Raw genomic sequence first — 23,967 nt, 5'->3', positions numbered from 1 at the left:
GAGGGAGGCAATGTAATGACTCAGTTGTAGATAAGAAAAAGTGGCCTGTACCGGGAGTCCAGCAGTCTCACATAAGTCTTTAAAGGACCTACATTTTCCCTCTTTTGTTAGCACCTGGAACAAAAAAACTGTCCCCCCCTCTCTCCATTTCCGGAAGGTCACAGTATCCGTGCCCGCTGGGAAATCTGCGTTTCCTCCAATCGGTAGGAAGGGGGAGGAGTGGCACTCAAAGTCCCCAGCTTTGCACAACCATCGCCATGTCCGTCTTAGTGGCATAAAGATAGGAGAACATCCTTTAGCAGTAGGTGCTTTGCCTGCTGGCGCATGTAGCCAATAACTAAAATGGCACCTGCTCACCATTATGGTTTCAGTGATGGGAAATGAAAAATAGGACGTTCCCCTGAACCAGTCTGTAATGTGTCTCATACAACCCGCCACAGACATACGCTGTATACTATGAACCCCAAGCCCTCCTTTAGGTATTGGAAGATATGTCTGTTTTTGTGTGACCCTGGGCCTTTTCCCTTTCCAGAGATATCTAGCAAGTAGTCTGTGCAATTTCCGTTCATCTTTATATAGGAAGAAAAGGGACAACACCTGAACCACATATAACCATTTAGGGACCAAAATCATATTGTACAGAGCCACCCGTCCCCACAAAGACAAGGGGAGGCGCTGCCACATTTCTAAGGTGTGTTGTGTCTCCCTCCACAAGGGGGCTAGATTAATTCTGTAAAGTTGTGTTAATGAAGTTGGTATTCTAATCCCCAGATAGACCAAATAATCCGTGGTCCACTTCAACGGGAACCTTCCCTCCCAGCGCTCCCGCACCAAAAGAGGTATTGGCAGCGCCTCAGATTTCTGTGAGTTAAGTTGAAAACCCGAATAGTATCCAAACTCTGCTATGTGGTCTAAAGCTATTGGCAGCGATGTTTGGGGGTGTGTCAACACTAAAAGAATATCGTCCGCGTAGGCTAGTACTTTGATCTGGAGATGTGGCAACTGAACTCCCTGTACCTCTGGATCTTTTATGATGTTACGGAGCAGGGGTTCTAGATAAATCAAAAATAAAAGTGGGGATAGGGGGCAGCCCTGTCTAGTGCCCCGTCTTACCAAAAAACGCGGAGTGCACATTCCGTTCACGAGGACCCGGGCCCCAGGGTCAGTATATAAGGTATCAATTGCATGCAAGTACCACCCGGACAGCCCCACGTATCTGAGTATTTGAAAAAGGTAGTCCCAATTCACTTGGTCAAATGCCTTAGTAGCATCCAGGCCTGCCAGCAACAGTGGGTGATTCGTGGCCTCAGCTTGCGCTACAGCCAACAAGGCCCTACGTACATTTAGACCTGGGTGTCTCCCCCGTACGAATCCCACTTGGTGGTCTCCCACTAAAGTCGGGAGATGTACAGCCAATCTATCAGCAAGGATCTTAGCTAAAATTTTTACATCAACATTGAGAAGGGAAATTGGTCGATAAGACCCCGGCTGATCTGTCGGCTTACCCGGTTTAGGGATTAAGACAATTAAGGCTTCATTCGATTCCCTGGGTAGTCTCCCCACCTCCACCGCTGCATCAAGGTGAAGAGTCAGGGGAACACTCAGTTGAATCGACAGTAATTTGTAGTATTCTGTAGAGAATCCGTCCAGGCCCGGAGTTTTACCCAAAGATAAACCTCTGATCGTTTGTTGAACTTCTCGAGCCTGGAGGGGGGCATTCAATTGGTCTCTGATGATGGGGGACAGCACTGGGAGTCCTGCATCTCTCAGGTATTCCTCTAATTGTGGTCCACCCTGCTGCGCCTCTGGTTGGTACATTCGAGAAAAATAATCCCGAAATATAGTCAGTATGTCTTTAGGGCAAGATTTACGAGAGCCATCAGGCGCCAACATTGTAGGGATAAATGTCCTGTCTGACCAGGCTTTGGCAACTTTAGCTAGCAGTTTCCCAGGTCTGTTGCCCAATTTGTAATATTGATATCTACGACTAAAGGCCTGCTTCTTGGCACGTTCGTGTAGTAATGAATCTAGGGCCACCTGTGCCGCAATCACATTATCGTAGTTGGTCTGGGTTCGACAGCGCATGTGTGCACGTTTGGCTTGTTGATATTTCCGCTCCAGCGTAATTATTCCTTGGGAGATCTTTTTGTGTCTTGCACTTAAGTAGCTAATAATTTCCCCTCTCATGACCGCTTTAGAAGTTTCCCAGAATAATGTCGGGTTATCCTTATGAGCCACATTATCAGACTCAAACAGGTTCCATTTTTGTACTAGAAATTTACCAAAATCTCTGTCCCCAGCTAAATAGGATGGGAACCTCCAAGATTTAAATCTATCTGCGGCGTGTCCCAGAGCCATATCAGCCCAAACTGGAGTGTGATCTGAGATCGCCATAGGTGCCATGTCCGTCTTAATTACCCGGGAAAAAAGTGATGTAGAGACTAAGAGGTAGTCTATACGGGACCAGGTCTTATGGGCTTTCGAGAGGTGTGTATAGTCCCGCCTCTGAGGGAATAATAACCTCCAAGGGTCCACTAGGTCCATCATTTTACACAGATAAGGCAATCCTTTACTACGGGGAAGTGCACTCCATGCCCCAACCGTCGAGCGGTCAATTTCCGGGTCAAGTACTTGGTTGAAATCTCCCGCTACAATCCAAGGGGCCGTGTCATATTTAAGGCCTAGATTTATCAAAGTCTGAAAAAAATCTGCATCATAAACATTTGGGCCGTATATAGCACATAGATAATACTCCTGTCCCATAATGTTAAGATGGAGCAAAACATATCTTCCCTTTGGGTCTTTTCCTATTAATTTAGAAGTACACGGGAGCCCTCTCCTAATCAGAATGGCCACTCCTCCCCGTCTGGCCCCAGAAGAGGAGTAATAACACTCCCCCACCCACTGTTGGCGCAGCTTCTGGTGTTCCTCGTCAGAGAGTTTAGTCTCCTGTAGGCAGACTATGGAAGCCTTTAGGCGGTTTAAGTGTGTTAAGATTTTTGATCTCTTGATCGGGGAGGTGATCCCAGCTACATTCCAGGTCACCAATCGCAAAGGTGCAGTCAGCATAATCCCCTCAAAATGGCCAAATTAACATGTAACAAAACCAAATCGGTGCCTTGGTTGCCCAGCCTCAACCAAAGGCCGTTTCTCCACCATCCAATTATTACATCAAATACCATTTGGTTATACAAATTTCCACGTATTCTCACAGCCCGCCATTTTGTTCCTGCATCATTCCGCTCGCCTCTACCCCTAAACCCACCCTCCCCACCCCCCACTCCCTCCCCCCCCCACTGCCCTCCCCCCATCTTCCCCCCATTACCCATCTAGCCTGTCTAACCAACCTCACTCCTCCTTAGTGAGTGTATGAGGCAGAGGTCTAGATGCCAAAGGGACCCCACCCTTTGTGCAAGTTAAGAATGTTCTAGAAATGTCTCACATGTCTCCAAAATCTGCAAGTGTCGTGGCACAGGACACTGAAGTGTCTTCCCCGTCCAGCCCATTCTTCAACCGTTCTGCTGTGTGTCTCCGGTCTGCCATTTTGTTCACCAACCATTCAAACTCACTCTTAGTCCACAAGCAGTTGATCGGCATTAGTAATCCAACAGGAACTTTTTGGAACTGAGTCAAATTAGAAGTTCAACTAGCAATCACCAACCAAAAACTCTGTCAACATTCCGGCATGGTTTGGTAACCGGCCATCAATTAAATTAGCGATCTCCCCCAGAGTCAGGTCTGGTAACGTTCCAACCAGGCCACCGCGTCTTCCGGGCTAGTATAAGCTGTCCAGGTTCCATTCTCCAAAATCTTCAACGTTGCTGGGTATTGCAAAGTAAACTTGATCTTGTTTCCCACCAAACGGGTACAAACTGTAGAAAAAGCTCGCCTTTGTGCTGCCAGGGCCGCGGAGTAATCCTGAAAGATACGAATTAAAGTTCCATCATATTTTGTAGTTTCCCTACAGCTTTTATAACATCGCAATATTGCAGCTTTTTGGGCATAGCAGTGAAATTTTGCTATCACCACTCTAGGCTTCAAATCTCTGGTAGGTCTGGGCCCCACGCGATGTGCACGTTCAATTCGGATCGCTCGGCCTTCACCCGCCTCCGGGAAGTTCGCTTGCAGCCATGTCTCCAGTGTTTGTTTTAAATCTTTATCTGCCAAAGATTCTGCGAACCCCACAAATCTGAGGTTATCGCGGCGCGAGCGATTTTCCAAGTCTTCTACTCGCTGTGCATTCTCCTGGATAAGGCGTTGTAATCTTTCAATCTCCCCCGAGTTGGTTTGCTGCCCGTCTTCCACCTCCGCAACCCGGGCTTCCAGCTCCCCCGTGCGACGCGACAGTTCTGTGGTAAGCGCCGACAAGCCTGTTATCTGGGCAGAAAGTTGTTCAAACTGAGGGGCCAGCGCTCCCACTACTGCCTCTGTAAGTTCTGGGAGCGTAAAATCAGAAGCCGGGCGGGAGGGTGAGTTCGCCGGCGAGGCGGTCGCCATCTTGGTTTCGCCGAGTCTCAGTTTATCTTCCTTTTTCTTTATGTTTTTCCCGGTTTGCGCCATCGCCGATCGCGTCAAATATTTGTCCATGCGTTGGGGAAGCAAGTTCTTCCTAAATCATCAGTTTTTGATGACTAAGACGCCGTTAAAACCTCGATTTTCGGGCAGGGTTCCCAGCAGCAGAGACTACCACGTCTTTCCCTGCTCACCGCATCACGTGACCCCGCCCAGGTGTGTTTATAAAATAGTAGTGCGAATGGCAGAAAGTGTGCTTTGAATGCAGACAGGACATTCACACCATAAGCACTTGTATACAGAGTACACGCATTGATGAAAATATTTTATAATCAACAAGGGTACCTGCGACCTCTGCCCTTGCTGTACCCCAGGCTATGCCTGCGACCAATGCACTTTAAGATGTGTGTGATAGATACATTGATAGTTTGATATACGTTACACTTAGTTCCATGTTATTACACACAGTGACACTGAATTGCACTTTTACTCCAAGAAAGTGGGTGGCCCAATGAAAGAAATGCAATTCACCTTTTAGCGGTCACTCGTTTGTCTGCCATGTAGGTGATTTAAATATCTGAGGGCACCCCTTCTTTATTTTCAGTAATACGTATTTGTGCCTACTCCTGCTTTGTTTGGTGTATATAAAAACAGTAGAACCCATCATCATGCAAAATACAGTAAACTGGTTAGGCAACTCATTCCGATGAGCAGCTTATGAAATAAACGTGACACTACGTAGATATGTGATAATAACCGGCACATCCTTACCCATACAGCAGAGCGTGGTCCAGGTGCTCGCACAGCCTCTGCAGGACTTTGTCATGGTTTCTGATGGCTGGAGTCTCGTCCTCACAAGCAGCAAAGTAACTCTGTAACTGCAGGGAAATACCAGAGCGTTAATGGGACTGATAGAATCCAAAACCTTCCTGCTGCAAAGGCCTACTGTGATCAGGACAGAACAGCAGTTCGTAAGAGATTCTGAACACGTATCAAGCCATTTGCACATTTAGATTTGGGTTCTGATCAACTCCTTTCCCTGTACCTCCTAAACTAATCTTAAGAATCCCAGAGAGGCATTTTGAGTCACACAGGGAAGCGAATGCTACTCCCTCTACTTTTATCTCTCCCTGAAAACCACAGGATGCGGCTGACGGCTGTACAACCGAGAACTGGACCAGAGCCTCGCACCAGTTGGCAGCACGACCCCCCCTTCCCCAATGATCACTGACCCAGCAGTACAGACACTCTTTATTTTAGTACATATACAAGCAGAATCTTCCTGTTTGCCACAATTTGAAAATATCCCAAGCAAGTGACTTTAATGTGCTGTTTTTCCGGGGTGGCCAATTGACTGGAAAGATTTATCTTTTTATATGTAAATCTGCGTAAAACAATTTGCTGCCATTAGATTACTTCAAGAAAGAAGCAGAAAAAGATCAATATAACAGAACATCTGACCATACACAGACCACTGCTTTAAAATCTCACATCCTACGACAAGTGACCCAGTGTTCTAAGGCTCATAGGACAGGTGGAATAGATTTGTTATTCATTTCATTTATTAAACTTAGAAGCTGTCAATCGCATAAATGTGTAATGATATGCATTTATCCTATTCACAATAACATCCATACAAATTCGCACAAATTATCTTTATTTATTAGTATTTTAACTGTCTTCCTGAAATGATTCACTGCGTACAACAGGAGGTGAAGTTGGAGAGAGACAAATTAAGATCTATTAACAGCAATAATATGATACGGTGTCAGAAATATACACATTAAAACAGAACAGCAGAAATCATAGGATGTCAGCAGAGTACAAATGATACGTAATTCATAAGACAGATACGACGCCCAAGGTATCAGCACAATACAAATGAAACATCTTAACAGGCAGTCGGTACAAGACGGGATAAATAAATGATGACCCAACTGAAGGCAGAGAAGCGGGTGTGAGAGGATATGATAAAGACCCTGGAGGAAAGGAGAAACAGAGGTGATATGATACAGACAAATATTTGAAAGGTATTAATCCGCAAACAAACCTTTTCCAGAGACGGGAAAGCAGTAGAACTAGAGAACATGAATCGAGGTTGAAGGGAAGGGAAATGGGACTTGATATACCGCCTTTCTGAGGTTTTTTGCAACTACATTCAAAGCGGTTTTTGTACCAGGGGCAATGGAGGGTTAAGTGACATGCCCAGAGTCACAAGGAGCTGCAGTGGGAATCGAACTCAGTTCCCAGGATCAAAGTCCACTGCACTAACCACTAGGCTACTCCTCCACTCATTCCACCAATAACAGCCAACCTCATCAGTGAAGTCACAATGGCTTGATTGCCCGATACTTGCGATGTCATAAGGGAAAGGGGAAAGGGAAATGGGACTTGATATACTGCCTTTCTGAGGTTTTTGCAACTACATTCAAAGTGGTTTACATATATTCAGGTACTTATTTTGTACCAGGGGCAATGGAGGGTTAAGTGACTTGCCCAGAGTCACAAGGAGCTGCAGTGGGAATCGAACTCAGTTCCCAGGATCAAAGTCCACTGCACTAACCACTAGGCTACTCCTCTACTCATTCCACCAATAACAGCCAACCTCATCAGTGATGTCACAATGGCTTGATTGCCCGATACTTGCGATGTCATAAGGGAAAGGGGAAAGGGAAATGGGACTTGATATACTGCCTTTCTGAGGTTTTTGCAACTACATTCAAAGCGGTTTACATATATACAGGTACTTATTTGCACCTGGGACAATGGAGGGTTAAGTGACTTGCCCAGAGTCACAAGGAGCTGCAGCGGGAATTGAACCCAGTTCCCCAGGATCAGAGTCCACTGCACTAACCACTAGGCTACTCCTGCAGACTCAGGAATAATGTCAGGAAGTACTTTTTCGTGGAGAGGGTGGTAGATGCCTGAAAAGCCCTCCTGCAGGAGGTGCTAGAGATGAAAACAGTAACAGAATTCAAAAATGTGTGGGATAAACATAAAGGAATCCTGTATAGAAGGAATGAAAACAAACTTAGCAGTGATTAGATGGCAACAAAAGTGATTGGGAAACAAAGCCAGTGCTGGGCAGACTTCTACGGTTTGCACCCTGAACAAATCAAGGTCAGGTATACACATTAAGTATCACATACAATGAGTTAATCTTGTTGGCAGACTGGATGGGTCGTACAGGTCTTTATCTGCCGTCATCTACTATGTTACTTTTAAACACCTTAGTGGCGTTAATGTACATGAGGTGAGCCTTTTCCAAATTAAGGAAAACTGGAATGAGAGGGCATAGGATGAAGTTAAGGGAAAATAGGCTTAGCAGGAGTCTAAGAAAATACCCTTTCATGGAAAGGGTAGTAGACGCGTGGAATGGCCTCCCGCTGGAGGTGGTGGAGACAAGGACTGTGTCTGAATTGAAGAAAACGTGGGACAGACACGTGGGATCCCTTAGGAAAAGGAAGAGTTACTGAGGATGGGCAGACTGGATGGGCCATTTAGCCCTTATCTGCCGTCATGTTCTTATGTTTCTATGATATGCACAGTTGACTAAGGTACGTGGAACTGGTCAAATGAGCAGAATAGTCAGTTGGAATAGGGAGAAGACCAAGGCTTTCACCTGCTTCCTGAAGCAGAGGGAGTCTTGAGGTAGGTGTGGGGGGCCGCTCCTGAGAAGGCTCGCTGGTAGGTATCGCATCATGTAGATGAAACTCCTCGAGGAGACCTTAGAGGCCTCAAGGGGTGTAGAGAACTAACTTATTCTTTACGGACTCTGGCTTGTGTTGTCTAAAGACCTTGAACATCAGAGAGAGAATTTTAAGTTTGGCCCTGTAAGGTACTGGTAGTCAGTGTAGAGTTTTTTGGGGGGTTTTTTGCAGGAAGGGTGTGATTGGTCGCCCCACTTCTATCAGTCACGCTGCAGCATTCTGAATTAAATACAGCTGAAATTCTTTGTGGTCTGACCAATGTCCAGAGCATTACGGTAGTCTAGCTCAGTTTTTTCCCCAAGTCCAGTCCTGGAGTACCCCCTGCTGTCAGGTTTTTGGGATATCCACAATGAATATGCAGGACCTTGATTTGCATATACTGCCTCCATTACATGCAAAATCTCTTTCATGCACATTCATTGAGGATATCCCGAACACTGGTCTAGCTTATACAATTCTGAGCCCTACTAAACAAAAGTTTTTGGCTTCCTCAAATTCCAAACATGAACTGTTCTTGCCACAGAACTTCCAAGTAATGAATTCCACAACAGAGAAAAGTCTTCTGCAAGTAGATCTTTTGCATCGCTCACAGTTCCTGGTCTCCTGATCTCGACCATCTGGAGAGAACGTCGAAACCCAGCAAAGATGCAAACTCATTTTCAATCAGTTTATGCACAATTCTAAAAATGCATAAGCATTTGAACTGTACAGAAGATCAACTGTAACAAAAGCAGGGCCAGGTGATCACTGATTGTACATCCTGTAGCTGCATTGTGAATTAACTCCAGCAGTTTAACCAGCTAAAGACAGTGCCAGATGAGCAAAACAGGTTTGTGTGTGAAGTCATGTGAGCATCATTGCAAGTATCTCCAAAACCAAATGCTCTGCAGCTTCAGCTCAGAACGGAGTGCTTCCATATCCCGAAGGACTATCTGTACCAACGCCCAGAATTACCTCATCTCTCGCTGACCCAAAAAAACCTCTCCCTTGATGCAACAGACTCATTTAATGTTCAAGAATCCCATCTCAAAAATGTCCTGCTAACGCTTGAACTAAGCCTCCTTCAGCAGAAGTGACAATGCAGAAGCTGGAAGCACACACCCGACACACTTCCAAGAAGCTTTTTTTGGCCTCTTCGCTGCTAAAACCTCCAGATGAATTCTGGAACCGTCATTTATCAGAACAATATAAAATAACTCCTAGGAGTTCTCTCTGTCCCATACGTCATTCAGCATTCCTCTCCTGTTCTGATCCTTGGGCCTGCTCTGTGCCGTCTCGTGATACGATAGAGGAACGAGTCCTCCCTTCCAGAGCTGCATTTCAGTTTCCCAAATCAGTTGCTGCTTCAATTCTCCTGTAGAACCAAAGCGAAAATGCTGCAGTTCCCAAACAGTCAAAAAGCAGGAAAAGTGGTTAGTGCAGCGACCTGAGAATCCGGGGAACTGGGTTTCAAATTCCCACTACAGTTCCCTGTAACTCTGGGAAAGTCACTTAACCCTCCACTTCCCCAGGTACAAAATAAGTACCTGTATATAATATGTAAACCGCTTTGATTGTAACCACAGAAAGACGATATCAAGTCCAATCCCCTTTGTTTCAATGCATCTCTGATTGTAGGGTATTACGTTGTTTTATTGATGCAAAGGACACAATCATTGTGTGCAATATTTAATGTCCTAATGTACTAGTTCAGCACTGTTTTTTTTCTTTTTCTATCATTCATGTATTGTTTTCTGCATACTACTCAATAAAGACCTCTACAAATTAAAAAAAAAAAAAAAAAGGCAAACCACTGTTCTACTTCTCCCTCTCCAACCCTCACCACGCAGCCCTAAAGTGGATTTCCCCTTTCACATCTTTCAGGTTGCCAGCGGAGGGAGTTCCCACTCAGTTCTAAATTTAAATCACTCAGGACCCCTTTTACTAAGCTGCGTAGGGACCTACAGGCGCCCAACGTGGGCCAAATCGGAGATACCGCCCGACTACCGTGTGGCTCTTGCGGTAATTTCATTTTTGGTGCCCATCTGAAAAATATTTTGTATTAAGTGGCATCTGACATGCGTAGGTCATTGCCGCCCAAATTCTTTACCGCTAGGCCTATGGCTGGTGGTAAGGTCTCAGACCCAACAATGGACGCGCAGCAATTTTGATTTCGACGCACGTCCATTTTTGGCAAAAAAAAGAAGACTTTTTTTAGGTGCGCTGAAAAATGATTCTGTGCGCCCCCAAAACCTACTACTACTACTAATAGCATTTATATAGCGCTACCCGACGCACGCAGCGCTGAACACCTGACGTAGAGAGACAGTCCCTGCTCAAAGAGCTTACAATCTAGATAAAACACACAGACAAGACATTACGGGCAAGGGAATTACAGGGTAAAGAGGAACAGGGGAGGAGGAGGGCAAATGAGGAGCGGTTAGGAGCCAAAGGCTGTAGTGAAAAGGTGAGCTTTCAGCATAGATTTAAAAACAGGTAGAGATGGAGCTAGATGTATGAGTTCAGGAAGACAGTTCCAGGCATAAGGTGCCGTAAGATAAAAGGAACGAAGTCTGGAGTTAGCGGTGGAGGAGAAGGGGGACGACAAGAGAGATTTGTTCAGAGAGCGGAGTTCACGGGGAGGAATGTAGGGAGAGATGAGAGAGGAGAGGTAATGAGGGGTCATAGAGTGGATGCATTTAAAGGTCAGTAAGAGGAGTTTGAACTGTATACGGAAGCGGACAGGGAGCCAGTGAAGTGACTTGAGGAGTGGGCTAGTGTGGCATAACGATTCTGGCGGAAAATAAGTCGAGCTGCAGAATTCTGGACAGATTGGAGAGGAGAAAGATGATTGAGCAGAAGACCAGTGAGAAGTAAATTGCAATAGTCCAAGCGAGAAGTAACAAGGGTGTGAATAAGGGTTTTGGTGGCATGTTCAGAAAGGAAGGGGCGAATTTTGCTAATGTTACATAGTAACATAGTAGATGACGGCAGAAAAAGATCTGCACGGTCCATCTAATCTGCCCAACAAGATAAATTCGTATGTACTACTTTTTGTGTATACCTTACCTTGATTTGTATCTGTCATTTTCACGGCACAGACCGTATAAGTCTGCCCAGCACTATCCCCGCCTCCCACCACCCAATCTCGGCTAAGCTTCTGAGGATCTTTGGAACTTTGGAAGGCTAAGTGCTTTGAAAATATGCCGTGTCACTAGTATGTGATAAATATGGCTCCCTCTACTTCAGGAGCCACAAACTTTGCAGACACAGTGCCACTGGTCCACGGAGCAGAGACCTGAGCCAGCACTGCCACTGAACCACCAGGCTGGCTCTTAGTATCCTAAGTGTAATCTTTTCCAAAACTGGGCCTGGAAATTTCATTCTCTGGATTTTTGAGCCATTAAAAAAATGAGAGTTTTTCCCGACATGGCGCGTATTACACAAAAAAGGAGAAAAGAATTCTTGATGTATAAATCAAGAATTCTTAAATTAGGTGGAACTTTTATTTTAAAATTTCCTTGTAAATGTTATGTCTCCTTGGCAAAAGTGAATTTTGTGTTTTTTACACCCAAGAAATTATTGGAGTTAATTGAATTAAAAGAAAAAGTTGTTTCACCTGTAGAAACTCCCATAGTTAATGCTGTTTAACGCCGGCTGTGACCTTCCGTTTTTCCCTTCTGTTAGCAATAGTTATACTATGTTAATGTATTACTTACTAGAAATTTCTTAGTATCTTGATCTATTACTTCTTATAGTGGACTAATTAAAATGTTTAAGTCAAGTATATCAGTTTGATATAATGTATTATATAGCTATTATAATTTCTGATATTTCCAATACATTTATGTTGGTGGATATAAATGTAAAAATTTAATAAATAAAACAATTAAAAAAAAAAAAAAAAAAAAATGAGAGGTGGAAATGGGTGAATAGAAGACAGTGCAGAAGAAAAGGAACAGAAGATGGTTCTCAAGCTTTTAAAGTGCTTTTAGCCATGATCTTTTCCCAGGGGAGGGTCTTATGAATCCTTCCCAAGGATCTTCCTAGCTTATGATACCAGTAAAAGCTCAAAATATTTTTGTTTTTTTGTTTTGGTGATGGTTGTGAGAGGGGAGAAGACAGAAGGCCAGATGGTACAGTTTGATGAGCTCTAGAGATGGCAAGGCCCCAACAGAAACTACCACAGGCAGCATCACCACCTCACTCCCTCACGCCTTTATTCCCATGTACCAGGCTATTGTATTCCCACCACAGTTCTAACCAGCAACAAGGCCAGAACTCACTGCACAGCAGGCAAAGCTGCCAGTGCGGCCAACTGTAAAGCAAAAGCACTTGTCTTTGATGAAATGCCTCCAGAGAGTGGTCTGGGCCACTTAATAAAGGAAAGCACGTCCTTTATCACCTACATAAGAACATAAGCACCGCCATACTGGGAAAAGACCAAGGGTCCATCAAGCCCAGCATCCTGTCTCCGACAGTGGCCAATCCAGGCTTCAAGAACCCGGCAAAACCCATTAAAATTTTTTTTAATTTTTACTAATGTTCAATGGACCTTTCCCATCAGGAATCTGTCCAAACCCCCTTTAAATTCCGTAAGGCCAGCTGCTGTCACTCCGGCAACGAGTTCCAGAGTCTAACTGCACGCTGAGTAAAGAAAAACTTTCTCCTATTTGTTTTAAATCTACCGTATTCTAGCTTCATCTCGTGTCCCCTGGTTTTGTTGTTGTTTGAAAGTGTAAACAGACGCTTCACATCTGTCCGCTCTACTCCGCTCATTATCTTGTAGACTTCTATCATATCACCTCTCAGCCGCCTTTTCTCCAAGGTGAAGAGCCCTAACCTTCTCAGTCTTTCCTCACAAGGAAGTCGTTCCATCCCTTTTATCATTTTCGTCGCCCTTCTCTGCACCTTCTCCAATTCCTTCTCGTTTCCTCCGGCTTCTTTGCACTTCAGCTCACATCGTAACCAAAATCTGGCTCCACAAGCCTTCACTTAACATCTACCTGTGGAACAGAGGAGAGGAAGGTCCTCTATTGTATCAACTTATGAGCACAGGCCATGAATCTGGCCCCCAGGTGTCAGCATTAAACAATGACCGTGACTCCCCCTCCTCCCCTGCAACAGCTCCAGCCAACCTGGGGAGTGAACTGGGACAATCTGCAGTGCTCGCGACCTGAGCCACTGGGACAACTCTGGGAAAGCCATTCTGATGTCTATGAGCTGGAAGCCCGAAACTGCTAGGCTTTAAAATAAAGCCAAAGTGAAAGAAGCTGAACCCCTGGTTTTCTATGATTCCAGAGCTACTGTGGGATATGTCCTTTGTTGCTCAACCATGAACACCAGCGCCCGCCCCCCCACCGGCCTTCCCTCTGCTGCCAGCCATTCAACAGAATGCGTTGGGTAGGGTTAAGAAAAGAAAGGTGAAGGGAAGGAAGACCAAGGGATGAGACTGGAAGGTATGAGAGACTGAGGAAGGAGAGGTGAGAAGAAATGAGACAACTCTAGGATGACAGGGAAAGAGAACAATGAAAAACAAGGAAAAACAAAACGAAAAAAAAAACCCCAATCATTTTGATTGGCTAAAACAACAAAAAGAGAAGAAAAGAATTATCCAGGCATAGACAGCAATTTTGGAGAACTCATTTTAAAGAATTTTCAAATCCTAGCCACAGAATCTGTTCCCATAGAAAAGCGTCAGACCGGACGGCCGGGCCCTACATACGAGCGATTCTATTCTTACTGCAAACCACCATTTAAATAGCGTGTTAAGAAGTTAAGGGAGAAAAGATCCAAAGAAAGCTGTTTTGATTAAGGTACTAATAAAGATCTCAAGTTCTAATAAGAGAATTATTTTCTCACTATTTACTCTACAATATCTGCAGACACCACCTACGTTCAAACAGTCAGTCACAGGCTTCACATTTCAGGCTGCTAAAGTCCACAATATAGAAGGATTTGAAAAGGAAGTAGCTACTGTTCAGAAAAACAGACTGTGAATGAGGGAAGCCAGGGTTCAAAACGCTTCAGCCTCCATTGCCTCAGGTATAAGAGATAGGGAAATAACTTCGTACCTGCTGTAACATGCCTTGGAGCCTGTACTTGGAAAAGATGAGTAATAAAATCTAAAATTCAAATCCAAGACATTCTGTGGATGGAAACTGGCTCTTTGCTTAGATTAATCCATTTACAATACTCGTCATCCTTTGGACTGTAACATATAAAAGCCAAGGGTTGGGACTACTTTGTGGAAGGAAAGAATCACGTGCTTGTTGTGTTCCTAAATTATACAAAATGAGCTCATGTACACCCTCCATGTGTAAACCCAGTGCTTATACCTATGTTGCTGTCATGGTTGTCCGCTGGGAACTCCAGTTACCTAATCCAGAAGCCAGAAAACGTGTTCACGTGTACTCACAAGCACGATGCAGCATGGACGTGAAACAAGGCTACTTGGGAGGTGGTGGAGATGAAAACGGTAACGGAATTCAAAAATGCGTGGGATAAACATAAAGGAATCCTGTTTGGAAGGAATGGATCCTCAGAAGCTTAGCCGAGATTGGGTGGCAGAGCCGGTGGGGGGGAGGCGGGCCTGGTGGTTGGGAGGTGGGCCTTGTTCTGGGCAGACTTCTATGGTCTGTGCCATGAAAATGGCAGAAACAAATCAAGGTCAGGTATACACATAAAGTAGCACATATGAGTTTCAATTGTTGGGCAGACTAGATGGACCCTGCAGGTCTTTTTCTGCCGTCATCTACTATGCTACTATGGTACATAGTAACATAGTAGATGACGGCAGAAAAAGACCTGCACAGTCCATCCAGTCTGCCCAACAAGATAACTCATATTTGCTGCTTTTTGTGTATACCCTACTTTGATTTGTACCTGTCCTCTTCAGGGCACAGACCGTATAAGTCTGCCCAGCACTATCCCCGCCTCCCAACCACCAGCCCCGCCTCCCACCACTGGCTCTGACACAGACCGTATAAGTCTGCCCAGCACTATCCCCGCCTCCCAACCACCAGCCCCGCCTCCCACCACCGGCTCTGGCACAGACCGTATAAGTCTGCCCAGCTCTATCCCCGCCTCCCAACCACCAGCCCCGCCTCCCAACCACCAGCTCTGGCACAGACCGTACAAGTCTGCCCAGCACTATCCCCGCCTCCCAACCACCAGCTCTGGCACAGACCGTATAAGTCTGCCCAGCACTATCCTCGCCTCCCAACCACCAGCCCCGCCTCCCGCCACCGGCTCTGGCACAGACTGTACAAGTCTGCCCAGCACTATCCCCGCCTCCCAACCACCAGCCCCGCCTCCCGCCACCGGCTCTGGCACAGACCATATAAGTCTGCCCAGCACTATCCCCGCCTCCCAACCACCAGCCCCACCTCCCAACCACCGGCTCTGGGCACAGACCGTATAAGTCTGCCCAGCACTATCCCCGCCTCCCACCACCGGCTCTGGCACAGACCGTACAAGTCTGCCCAGCACTATCCCCGCCTCCCAACCACCAGCCCCGCCTCCTGCCACCGGCTCTGGCACAGACCGTACAAGTCTGCTCAGCACTATCCTCACCTCCCAACCACCAGCCCCGCCTCCTGCCACTGGCTCTGGCACAGACCATATCAACATCCTCATTACAGCCTGAGGGAACGGAGTGGCATCTGCTCAGTAAAGGCTCAGCAAGATGAAGGACTGAACAGAAATGTACATATAAGAAGCCTGGTTTGGCACAGGATGACCAATTTCACATAAAGCTCTCTGAATAATATAATGGGGCCAATGTAGTAACCCTGCATTAGAGCTGTGCGTTAAAGTTGGGTCATGGTTTCCAAATGCAAGCAAAAAGGGAATTTGCTCCCCCGTGAGGTAACCAAACAGCATGGAAAAAAAATCTGTATCAGCGCATGGAAGTGCCTAGGAATACATCATTGGCCCGTCTTGCAATGCTCGTCTGTGCATTAATAATATTGTTGCATGTGTCTACAGTCTAGCATAAATCTGCTCCAGTACACCCTCCCCTCAACTCCTCATCTCTGTCTTTTTTTTTTTTGACCCACCCCATTCAATGAAGCAAGAAGAAAGTTTGCAGGTCCTGTATGCTAAGAAACAGGCATAAAATCCTCAGAAGGGCGGATGTGGTCCCTCTGCACAAGAGCGGAAGGAGGAGGAAGTTGGGAATTACAGACCTGTCATTCTGATCTCAGTGAGAAGTAAACTAATGGAAACGCTTCTAAAGTGGAGGATGGTGAAGTTTCTCGAATGGAATGGACTGCAGGACCCGAGGCAGCATGGTTTCACTAGAGGTAGGTCTTGTCAGACAAATCTGATTGATTTCTTTCACTGGGTGACCAAAACAGTTGGATGTGGGAGAGACGCTAGGGGTGGTGCACTTGGATTTTAGCAAAGTCTTTGATGCGGATCCGCACAGGCGGCTGATAAATAAACTCAATATGGGTCCCAAAGTTAATGCTGAGCACAGAAGAAAGAACTAACCTTTTTCTCCTCATCAGACCTTGCATTAAAGCCCCAGCATTAGGAAGCTGGGTCTTTGCACGTTTCTCTGCACCTGCCTTTAATAGCTAATGTCTTCATTACAACTGGATCTAAATAAATAAGCTGTGTGCTGATTTTATTTTGTGCACAAAATTTGCTAAACATAAGGTATCCACGGTACTGCCAAAATTGTGTGCAAAAGCTAAGCTGTGCACTGATGACTACTCAAGTCTTTACATAGTAACATAGTAGACGACGGTAGATAGAGACCTTTATGGTCCATCCACTCTGCCCAACATGATAAACATAGCATAAAGTATGCTGGGATACTACGTATGTATAGTTTATCTTGATTTGTCCTTGCCATTTTCAGGGCACAGACTGTAGAAGTCTGCCCAGCACTGGCTTTGTTCTCCAGTTATTGAAGTCGAATCTGTACAGCCATATCAGGACACACACCATAGACGTCTGGCCAGCAGTGGCTTTGCTTCCCAATTACTAGTGTTACCATCTAATCACCACTAAGTTTGTCTGGATCCTTTCCTTCTATACAGGATTCCTTTCTTCTTATCCCACACATTTCTTTAATTCAGTTACCATTTTCATCTCCACCACCTCCCACGGGAGGGCATTTCAGGTATCTACCAACCTCTCTTTGAATAAGTACTTCCTGACATTTTTCCCGAGTCCCCCCCCCCCCACTCCTCCACACAACCTCAATTCATGTCCTCTAGTTCTACCACCTTCCCGTCTCTGGAAAAGGTTTGTTTGTGGATTAATACCTTTCAAATATTTGAACGTCTATATCATATCACCCGTCTTTCCTTTCCTCCAGGGTATACATCTTCAGGCCCGCTCGTACGTCTTGCTAAGCAAACCCCATTCCATTTTCGTCACTTTCCTCTGAACTGCTTCAGATCTTTTTACACCCTTAACTAGATACGACCTCCAAAACGGAACATAATACTCCAAGTGGGGCCTCACCAACGACTTGTACAGGGCCATTAACATCTCTTTTCTTCTGCTGGTTATACCCCTAAGTGTTTGTGCACATTTAGCTCATATGCAGAATTTGTTTCAACATAGGATGCCCACAGTGGTGCCCAAAAGCCAAGCCAAGCGGCCCACTTTCAAACCTACTGGAGCAGATATAGTAACTCGGTTGATATACATCACCAAGTCATAAGGTAACAGCAATATTTTTCACCTAGCAATTAGCTTCGCACACCAAATATCTGACCCAAGAAGCTCTACCCTCCCATTGCAAGGGTGGCTTAATTTCCAATGTCTTGTGTGTCATCTTCCTCCGGTCAGTCCCAATTTAATTCCTTCAGGACCTGACAGAGTTTCCGCTACTGTCTGCTCCCAAACAATACTGGACTATTAGACACTTTACAGTTGAAAGTGGTGAAAATTAACTCTGAGGACAGAGGTCACTTACAGCATTGTGACATTACAAACCTTGCCTGCCCCGACATCCTCTCCTGGTCAATGCCCTAGAATGCCTCATCCAATATTAGCACAGCAAGAACTCAGATTAAGCATTAAACAAACTCCGGTTAATGAGAGAAGGGATTCCCTCCCTGGGAATCTCTCACAATGCAAGCAGCCAGCCACATTCTCCCCTCCGCCCACCAGTCTGTTCGTTCCTCTAGTCAGTGCCTGGCAAGCAGGGAGTGTCTCTATTCATGGCCCAGTTATGACTCACAGCTGGTAGCACAGGGGCTGACGTAAAAAAGCTTGAATTAGAGCCCTTCAGGGATGACTGGTGGCTTCCAAAGCTTTGCTCGTCAATGCAGTAAGCTAATCATATGCAAATCTGATACAAATTTCTGCATTGAGGGCAGCTACAACTGTGTATGTCCGTGCAAAAAAAAAAAAATATATCAGTCCACATCTGAACACATGCTGTAGTTAAGGATTGGCACCAAAAACATTTCTTGTGCATACAAATTTTGCAATGTCGATATTTAAGCACAAGGCAGCATTCCACCCGATGCGCAGATCATTTTTTTCTACTTAGACCTGTGTATATAGAACTATAACCTCCCCTCTTGTCCTATAAAGTTGCAGCAAAAAGAAGAAAGTGGTTAAATCCTCACAGACCCTAAAGCAGAAGAACATGCTAACCCTTCTACACCACCTCAGACCTGGAGAAAACAGCCATGTCATCTGGGGGTTAGGGAACGTGTCAGCTGTTACACAACAGCAGCCCCTGCAGGCGGGACTCAGGGTACATGCATACCGAAAATCCTGCCCAAGGACTCTATGCACATGAGCTACAACCCAAGAGGGATTAACCATAGAAAACGCTTCTTTTACACTATCAGACTACAATGTGGTCGAACACAACAAGAAAAACGCCAGATCTATTTTACCCAAGGTATTCGAGTCTTTGCCCATCATACTTTGAGAGGAAGCCTTGAGGAACCTGAGCGTGTGTGTATATGCACGTCAGAGGAGTTCGAAGCAGATGCTACACACGTCCTGGTTCGTTCCCTGGGCATAAGGGCTGTCATCCTTCCTTTCTGCAGAGCTAAGCAGCCTACAAATGTGACATGAATTAGCAAAGCCTCTGTCTGAATGGAATATCCCACTGCAGTTACTAAATCTGGCAATGGCCTTCCTGGATGACTTGTTTTTGCTGCTTTGGCTAAGTCACATGAGTCATGTGATAGCTACAGGTCCCGTGAGTGTTGGGGAAATTGGGTAATGTAAGCAAGCTGGCACAGCTATTCCTCTGTCGGCAGTCTTGCTCACAGACTGCTTTATTTCGGTCCTCTGCAGGGTATTATATACCCAGTAAGCTTGCATTAAGCTCCCATGGCCTGGGGAAAAGAGGTTTTATCTAAGCAACCTGAGATATGTGCTTGTCAGTCAGGTAGACAAAATCCATTATATGATGGAAACCAGTGTGCTGTATTTCACATGGCTTCTAATCCATAGTAACATAGTAGATGACGGCAGAATAAGACCTGCACGGTTCATCCAGTCTGCCCAACAAGATAACTCATATTTGCTGCTTTTTGTGTAAACCCTACTTTGATTTGTACCTATGCTCTTCAGGGCACAGACCGTATAAGTCTGCCCCGCACTATCCCCGCCTCCCAACCACCAGCCCCACCTCCCAACCACCGGCTCTGGCACAGGCACAGACCGTATAAGTCTGCCCAGCACTATCCTCACCTCCCCAGCCCTGCCTCCCAACCCCGGCTCTGGCACAGACCGTACAAGTCTGCCCAGCACTATCCCCGCCTCCCAACCACCAGCCCCTCCTCCCAACCACTGGCTCTGGCACAGACCGTATAAGTCTGCTCAGCCCTATCCTCACCTCCCAACCACCAGCCCTGCCTCCCAACCACCGGCTCTGGCACAGGCACAGACCGTATAAGTCTGCCCAGCACTATCCTCACCTCCCCAGTCCTGCCTCCCAACCCCGGCTCTGGCACAGACCGTACAAGTCTGCCCAGCAATATCCCCGCCTCCCAACCACCAGCCCCTCCTCCCAACCACTGGCTCTGGCACAGACCGTATAAGTCTGCTCAGCCCTATCCTCACCTCCCAACCACCAGCCCTGGCACAGACCGTACAAGTCTGTCCAGCACTATCCCCGCCTCCCAACCACCAGTCCCGCTTCCCACCACCGGCTCTGGCACAGACCGTATAAGTCTGCATTTATTAACTTATTTTTCTGCATTTCACCAAGCATCACAACAATTACAATACTAATAGTCGTAAGAAACAAAAGCATCATATATCAAACTCTCTTTTTAGATCGGATATAGCACTTTTCAGCCTGTAACAAGGACCCTGAAGCCTGACATTCTGCCACTAATTCCTGAGAGAAGCGTTATCTGGGTGCCAACAAGAAAGAAACCGAGCAGCTGGGCTGTAAACCAGGGTATCGGCTTTGGGCTGCAGGAAAAGGTCGTGGCGGTGACGTACTGAACAGTTCTTCCGACCTGAGGGATGACGAGGATCAGGGAACACCAGCGCTGGACGCCACGGAGCCAGAAGATGGGCGATCTCTCCGCGCCAGTCCGGAGTCAGTTCCAGCCAGTGGCGTAGCCAAGGGTGGTACCGGGTGGGCGCAGGCCCACCCAGTAGCAGCACACCTATGATGTGGCTGGCAGGGATTCCCAAGCCCCACCAGCCGAAAACTTCCAACAACTGCCCCTCCTGCATACCTTCTAAATAGCAGATCTTCACCTGCAGCGCGCAGCAACTGATACATACTGTCCGCATCAGTCCCACAGCCCTCTCTTTGATGTATTCCTGCCTATGCGGAAACAGGAAGTTGCATCAGAGGGAAGGCTTAAAAGGAATGTGGGGGAGGGGAGATGTTTGAGAGACCATATGGCATGCAGACGAGAAAGGGAGAAACCAAATTACTTGTGGGACAGGCTGGAGATCTGCCCACCCATCTTGATGAGCCCAGGCCCACCCAAAATTTGTCCTTTAGATTGTAAGCTCCTTTGAGCAGGGACTGTCCTTCTATGTTAAATTGTACAGCGCTGCGTAACCCTAGTAGCGCTTTAGAAATGTCAAGTAGTAGTAGTAGTGTCTGGTTCCAGCAGCAGTGTCCGCCGTCGGAGAAGTCCTCGTACACTCATCTGCTAAAATGGTGATGAATCTGGAAGCCTTCAATTGCTGGGAAAGGAAAAGCTGACTGCTGTCACAGCCTGCGACTCTGTGATGACATCAGCCCATGACGTAGCTAGAGGGGAACCTGGATTTCTCAATGCTTATGGACAGAGTGAGGTGACCCGGGCCAGGAGTCAAGGAATCTCACTGCATGACAGCCTGGCTCATCTGTATGATCATTCCCAGTCCTCAGGCAGGCTGGTCACAGGAATCAGAGCACAAAAAGCAAAATCAGCACTTTCGCAATGTGGCTGCTTCTGCTAATCTTAATGCAAAGCCAGGCTAATGTGCTGTACTTCAGACCAACACAGTTTATTCTAACCTCCATCAGGAAAAGAAAGTTTTACTTATATTCAATGATTTTGATGGAAGGTTCAAATATTAGCACAAGATCCCCAAGCTGGAGGCCCAGGAGGCTTAGGGCACCCCAGGCCAGGGCTGTTGATACAAGGAGGCCCTCAAGGTTGCGGACACCCTCTCCCTCCCCTCCCCCCATGAAGTATTACTACTAGAGAATGACATGGGGACGGGGATGGGGACTAGAGAGTTGCTGAGCTTGAAGGACCTTCGGTAATGCTTATGTTCCTTTTTTATTTATTTGTTGCATTTGTATCTCACATTTTCCCACCTATTTGCAGGCTCAATGTGGCTTACATTGTTCCGTAATGGCGATCGCCATTTCCGGAATGAGAGATACAAAGTGGTATTGCGTTAAAGTACATTCGTGACAGAGTAAATTAGGCAAAGTACAGAGAGTTCGGTTTTGTCCAGGTCTGGTATGATTTTTTTTTACTAAAGTTTTTCAAAAATTATATTTCGGTTTTTTTTGTAATGAAAAATGGGTTGGTGTGTTGAATGAAGACCGATGGGAAGAACCAGACAGAGTAGAAGGAGGGGGTTATAACAAGGGCTGGAGAATCAATGCACAGTATTTGTTACTTTGTGTGTTGTAGATAGAAAAAAGATCTTTGGATGGGTTCGAGGATTTGCGGTATATCAAATAAACTGAACTTAAGCTAAAACAAGGCAATGGAGATTTTCTGAGGTTTAGGACCCTAAGGTTCCTCAATTTTCCTATCGCAGTATTCGAAGCACAGAACAAAACAATCATCAGACACCAGCAATGACATCGTTTTCTGTTTCTAGGGGAGCAGGAATTAGAACAGTCACCATCTTACAATTCATCCTTTATAGACCAGGCAGAAACGCAAACACTCTACAAACAGCTGGAGGACTTTACCAAACATCTGCTCAGTCCTTCAACGTTCAGCAAGTGAGATCTGCAAATTCTTTTCCCCATCTCCACCTGCTTCTCTAGCAATACGTCCTCATTCTTCTCCACCGTTCAGCCCAGACACCTCCCTCATTACTTTATTTTCCAGAGCATTAATGAATTAACATTAAGCAAGAGTCAGAGTAGAGAACTATAACAGATCTAATGTGTACTTGTTTCTGTTTAGTTTTTGGTTTTGTTTTATGTACACTTCTGCTGACCACACAAATTTCTTGTTTTCACTCCCTGTTCCTCATAGTGGTTAGGGTGGTGGACTTTGGTCCTGGGGAACTGAGTTGGATTCCCACTTCAGGCACAGGCAGCTCCTTGTGACTCTGGGCAAGTCACTTAACCCTCCATTGCCCCATGTAAGCCGCATTGAGCCTGCCATGAGTGGGAAAGCGCAGGGTACAAATGTAACAAAAATAAAATAGATACTATTGGAGATTCTACATGGAATGTTGCTACTATTGGAGATTCTACATGGAATGTTGCTACTGTTGGCGATTCTACATGGAATGTTGCTACTATTGGAGATTCTACATGGAATGTTGCTACTGTTGGCGATTCTACATGGAATGTTGATACTATTGGAGATTCTACATGGAATGTTGCTACTGTTGGAGATTCTACATGGAATGTTGCTACTATTGGAGATTCTACATGGAATGTTGCTACTGTTGGCGATTCTACATGGAATGTTGATACTATTGGAGATTCTACATGGAATGTTGCTACTGTTGGCGATTCTACATGGAATGTTGCTACTGTTGGAGATTCTACATGGAATGTTGCTATTCCACTAGCAACATTCTATGTAGAAGGCTGCGCAGACTCACAGAAGCAGAAGCCTGCGCGGCCACATTGGTGATCTGCAAGGGCTGACTTCTACATGGAATGTTGCTAGTGGAATAGCAACATTCCATGTAGAATCTCAAATAGTAGCAACAGTGGAGGAGTGGCCTAGTGGTTAGGGTGGTGGACTTTGGTCCTGGGGAACTGAGGAACTGAGTTTGATTCCCACTGCAGGCACAGGCAGCTCCTTGTGACTCTGGGCAAGTCACTTAACCCTCCATTGCCCCATGTAAGCCGCATTGAGCCTGCCATGAGTGGGAAAGCGCAGGGTACAAATGTAACAAAAATAAAATAGATACTATTGGAGATTCTACTTGGAATGTTGCTACTATTGGAGATTCTACATGGAATGTTGCTACTATTGGAGATTCTACATGGAATGTTGCTATTCCACTAGCAACATTCCATGTAGAAGGCTGTGCAGGCTTCTGTTTCTGTGAGTCTGACGTCCTGCACGTATGTGCAGGACGTCAGACTCACAGAAGCAGAAGCCTGCGC

The 23,967-nt window shown here is 45.9% G+C and overlaps 1 protein-coding gene across 2 annotated transcripts in view; it reads right to left on the bottom strand.

Annotated features, from left to right (window-relative positions):
* The window catches only part of PLEKHM2 (pleckstrin homology and RUN domain containing M2), a 104,982-nt gene that overhangs the window by 59,355 nt on the left and 21,660 nt on the right, over nt 1-23,967 (bottom strand). For both annotated transcript variants that reach the window (XM_030222602.1, XM_030222603.1), the window contains exon 2: nt 5,284-5,390. In XM_030222602.1, coding sequence (XP_030078462.1) covers nt 5,284-5,390 — 107 coding nt within the window. The remainder of the gene's footprint in view (nt 1-5,283; nt 5,391-23,967) is intronic.

This window comes from Microcaecilia unicolor, chromosome 13 (assembly GCF_901765095.1).
Source record: "Microcaecilia unicolor chromosome 13, aMicUni1.1, whole genome shotgun sequence".
NCBI lineage: Eukaryota > Metazoa > Chordata > Amphibia > Gymnophiona > Siphonopidae > Microcaecilia > Microcaecilia unicolor.
This window is presented reverse-complemented; position numbering and strand designations above follow the sequence as displayed.